The sequence below is a fragment of the Triticum aestivum genome, unplaced genomic scaffold, assembly GCF_018294505.1.
Source record: "Triticum aestivum cultivar Chinese Spring unplaced genomic scaffold, IWGSC CS RefSeq v2.1 scaffold19435-4, whole genome shotgun sequence".
Lineage (NCBI taxonomy): Eukaryota > Viridiplantae > Streptophyta > Magnoliopsida > Poales > Poaceae > Triticum > Triticum aestivum.
This window is the reverse complement of record NW_025228059.1, coordinates 412,793-417,427: the sequence shown is the minus strand read 5'-3', so window position 1 is coordinate 417,427 and position 4,635 is coordinate 412,793. Positions and strand designations below refer to the sequence as shown.

The 4,635-nt window shown below is 43.6% G+C and overlaps 1 protein-coding gene across 1 annotated transcript in view; it reads right to left on the bottom strand.

Annotated features, from left to right (window-relative positions):
• LOC123173000 (uncharacterized) overlaps window positions 1–3,908 on the bottom strand; it is a 5,403-nt gene extending 1,495 nt beyond the window's left edge. The window contains exons 1-2 of the mRNA XM_044589873.1: window positions 2,695–3,908; window positions 1,339–1,438 (exon numbers count right to left, since the gene is read on the bottom strand). Coding sequence (XP_044445808.1) covers window positions 1,386–1,438; window positions 2,695–3,817 — 1,176 coding nt within the window. The 5' untranslated portion in view covers window positions 3,818–3,908 and the 3' untranslated portion in view covers window positions 1,339–1,385. The remainder of the gene's footprint in view (window positions 1–1,338; window positions 1,439–2,694) is intronic.
• Window positions 3,909–4,635: the final 727 nt, after the last annotated feature.

Here is a 4,635-nt window from a genome sequence, read left to right as displayed (position 1 = left end):
CTCCATGTACACGGGCGAACACATGAGATAATCCACCAGTAGAACACACACACACAAGGAGAAGGAGCAGCCTAAGCCTTGGCCTGCCTTCCTTCCCCAAACAGCTCTAGGAGCAACTCTGTACTACTACATATAAACCACTCTCAGTAGGACTAGGGGTGTTATCTCTCCGGAGAGCCCCGAACCTGGGTATGTCTTGCGTCCCGCGCTCGCTCATACCGACCTCGCCTCTGGAGCCCACTGGTGCCCTCGAGCCTGTCCTCCTCTTTAGCCATCCTTTGGCATCTGTCGTGCGCCCACCACAACAGCAAACATCCTAGCTTATCGAGTCATTTGAAATGTCCCTTGTTATCTTGGGCATATGAGGCCCATGGATTAGCAAAGCAGTGTCATCTGCTTCTAGCTTACGGATGTACTACCTCCACCCCATAATATTAGATCGTTTTGCAAGCTGTTTCAGGGAGTACTTTTGAGAAATGTATGAGCTAGCTAGCCAAATAAAATTAAAATCACGCAGTTGAAGCCACAAGGAATCATGCATCATCTCAATCATAGACACATTTCCTTCAGCCCAAAATAGATGTCATCTTCTTTTCCACTTGCCACATCATCAAATAATGCTTGGACTAAATACTTTTCATGATAATGCTAACATGTTAGTAAAAAATGCAAGTCCATGTAAGAAAGTATGAAGCAAATGTTCATGTATTGTTAGTTATCAACTACTTACGTAAAGGCGACAAGACATATATCACACTAGGAGTTGATAGATCCATAACCATAAAAAACTAATCAAAGGCATGTAGAAACTGGTATAAGTAAAACAAGAAAACGTACATGAAGAACACAAAAGAGGATGCATTTCATTGTGAGGTACCACTTAACATATTCATGAAAAGGGGAAGGGTCCTGAGTCATGAGTATCTGAGGAGCTAGAGGGAGAAGACCACACATTACCTGAAGGAACAACTGGGGGAATGCTAAGGAAGAGGTAAATTGAAAGCATGGCAGCTAGATGGATCAGGAAGGCAACCAAAAGTTTACATCCAGTAGAGGGGATAGAACATCAGCAAATAAAAGAGAAGACAGGTGGTTAAAGGCATAAGGAAGAGAATGCAGAGCTGCTGAGGAATGGATGAGGAAGCAGGGCCTGGAGAATGATCCAAGCTGCACACTGCCATCAAAGAAAGCAGGCAGTCGGGTGAACATCTAAGCGAAGAGTTGTATAGAAAATCTTACAGACCTCTCTTGGAATTAGGTACTTGAGAAAGGGCAGCAAAATGGAAAGCAATACATTTTGTCCAGATATCTCAGCATACATAAAGAATATAAGCTTACCTGCTCAACTAGTTCATCAAAATAGCATAATTAACTGGACAGTCGTCTTATGTGTGGCGCAAAAGATCAGCTGCATCATGCTCATCACCAATGCATGTTTCTTCAAGAATAAGAAGTCAAACAAGTAACCACCAATGTCATTCCAACGAAAAGGGAAACAGATATTAGGAGTGCATCAATGAGATAGTTATGTAAACTTGCAGCTGTTATTTGAAGAAAAAATCAACTCATGTTTTATACAACATTGTGAAGATAAACAAAACCACACCTATTGTCTCTATACCAATGAATATTGTAGAAATGAAGAACGCACACACTCAGACTATTAGCTGGTCAGAAGAAACAAGTTATCCAGAATTTGAAGCTCGTTCCATGTCATATCAAAATAAAAACACAATCATACTAATAAATCCTAGTACCACAGTGACCAAATTTAGCATGAAAATCAAATGGACAAAAAGGATTAGTTTTCCTACTGGACATGTCACTCTTAGCAGGACTCTTCTAGAGGTGGTACCAAGAGCTAAAAGCTCCCCCACAAAGTGAGGTCTGGGGAAGGGAGTACCCTTGCATAATAATTATAGAAGTCATCATTATGGATTTGATACTATTAGCAAGATTAGCAGAGATAATAAATACTGAATGAAAGAAATAAAGGTAGCTTTAAGCTTCAGAATGTACCCTTTCTGTATTTGAACTACTCCCTCCGTCCGAAAAAACTTGTCCCTCAAATGGTTGTATCTAGCACCAAGTTAGTGCTAGATACATCCATTTGAAGGACAAGCTTGGGACAAGCTTTCTCGGACGGAGGGAGTATTTATCTGACATTTTGGTTGGTTCATGCTATGTTTCATGTTGTCTTCAACATCCAACTGTTGAGAAAAAACTGTGCTACAAATATGCACTAAAACCGCCATTATACCATTCTTGCATAAGTGACTAAGCGTGCAATAGTGAAACTTCAATACTTCAGAAAAATCAAATGCTAATCTTTGGTCTTCATTGTTTTATTGTATGGATATTCAGATAATAAACTGATACAGACAATTTGCTAACAATGGATCAATTACAGCCCACTGCCTAGTCATAGAGTATAGAAAAAATTAGATAGCACTAACATATTTTTTTCTATAAATCAATAACATAAAGTACCACTACCACCACACAAGAATTAGAACAGAAATACTACAGAAACAAAATTGTTTTATGGTGAAGATGTCATCAAGAAGCAAAAGAAACAAGTGGTATGACACTACTTAAAATTGTTAACATGAAAGGATGTGAATCGTATTTCGCCAACCAATTATGGAAATTAACTGGATTTTGTTACAAGCAGTATCGAAGGCATGCTATTACCTGCAGTGTACACACTTTCGAATGGATGATGATAATGAGAATAGGTTCCCATCAGTTTCTGGCACTGTGATGACTCAAGATGGACCATAAAGCGGATGTCACGTGTGCAGACAAACACCACATTATTTTCGTCAGCGAACCCTAGTATCATTATGTCATTCCCTTCTAGATTCACGGAAAGCTTGTCCAGTCCAATAGTTCTTCCCAGCCCCCATGAAGCAACACCATTATAATCAGTCACCCTCTTCCATAACTGGAAACCGCGGTCCTTATAGAAGAGTAGACCAAGGCCATCACCCTCTGCCCGCATAATCGAGAATCGGTGTTGGCTCTGTTCAAGCATATGTACTGGCACCTGTATCACAGCTAGGCTGTGCTTCTCCAAATCAAACTCGAGAATTCCAACAAAATTCTCAAGAAGCATCGAAGCAAGCATCCAGTAAAGAGAATGCTCAGCCAGCACAGCGGAGTGACGAATCAAGGTGGGATCATGACCCGATGGAAGCGGTGCTGAGGTGGGATCACCCCATAAGCCGGTCTCCGATGAGTAGATACAGGCGACCGCTCGCTTGTGTTCTTCGTCCTCGACCTCTGCCACCACCAAGACCACCTGGAATTTCTGGACGTCTCCAGCAGCGTGAAGCACCGCCCCATTGGTCGTTGCCATCTCTGCATATGTCGCAACCTCCGGGGGAATGGCAAGGCGGCGCTGGTCGCCGGTGACGGGGTCCCACACCAGGACTTGGTTCCGCGGCACGTTGAAGATGAGTACGAGGCCATGGCGGCATCCGAGGGAGACGAAGCGGTCGCCGTAGCCGCGCTGCAAGGAGAAGCGGCCAGGCGGGACGCGATTGGGGGCCTCGAGAGTAGGTACGAAGGAGAGGGCGTTGTCTCTGCCGAAGAAGCCGAGGAGGGGAGGGTTGCGGCGGTGGTGGAGGCGGAAGCTGCGTCGGAATCGGGGGTCGGAGACGAGGCCGCGCCACCACTTGCAGACGAGGGAGGCGTGAGGGAGGGAGGACGGCTGTGGGGGGAGGCGGAGGAGGATCTCAGCGAGGAGGTCGTCGTCGTCCAGCGGATCCTTCGTCGGCGAGCAGCGGTGGTGGTGGCGGCGGCTGGTGGTCATCTCGCCCTACTTCGCTGGTGCGTGTCTGCGGAATGTGGCGAACCAATGCGTAGTGAAGTGAATGTGGAAAGCCCAAAGCTGGGCTCGGGCTGTACAATGAAGCCCACGATGGGGGTGCTAAACAAATTTAAAACTATACTCCCTAAAAAGGATTTTAAAACTATACTATTCTTATTTTGAAAGCAGGAAAAACTATACTGTTCGCTCAAAAAAAAGGAAACACTATACTGGGATCACTATACTATGAGGATATTCTTAAAAGGAAAAAAGCAAAAGGTATTGTTTTTTTGTTAGGAAAGTGTTGGTTCATACGGCTAAAAGAAAAAAAAATACTGCCATTGGTTAATGAACACTTACATCTCTACCCTCCAGTCTATTTGTGAACCACTTATACCTCCGGAGAAGGTTTGGAAAATGTTTTTTTTTCTAGCAAGACACATACTCAAGGTAGTGCTATCGAGTATTGACATGCCATTGTCCATCCGGCAAAGCAATCCTCCCTAAACTTGATGAATGATTTATTTGGATTTAGGCATATCTACTACTTGAAGAGTGACGGTGTTTCTGTTTTTTTTTCACTTCTCTTCCCTACTCCAAAGATAGGTGAAAAGGGAGGCATTTCCGCCTTCGGCACACACCCGCGAGGTTGTGGGCTCCTCTCTCCTTCGCATGCTATGATGACAGGAGAAGCAAGGAACTCCGGTTAGTAAAAAAAATAATGCTTGGACAAATACTTTACATGATAATACTAACATGTTAGTAAAAAAAATGCAATTCCATGTAATAAAGGAAGTATGAAACAAATGTTCATGCCATGT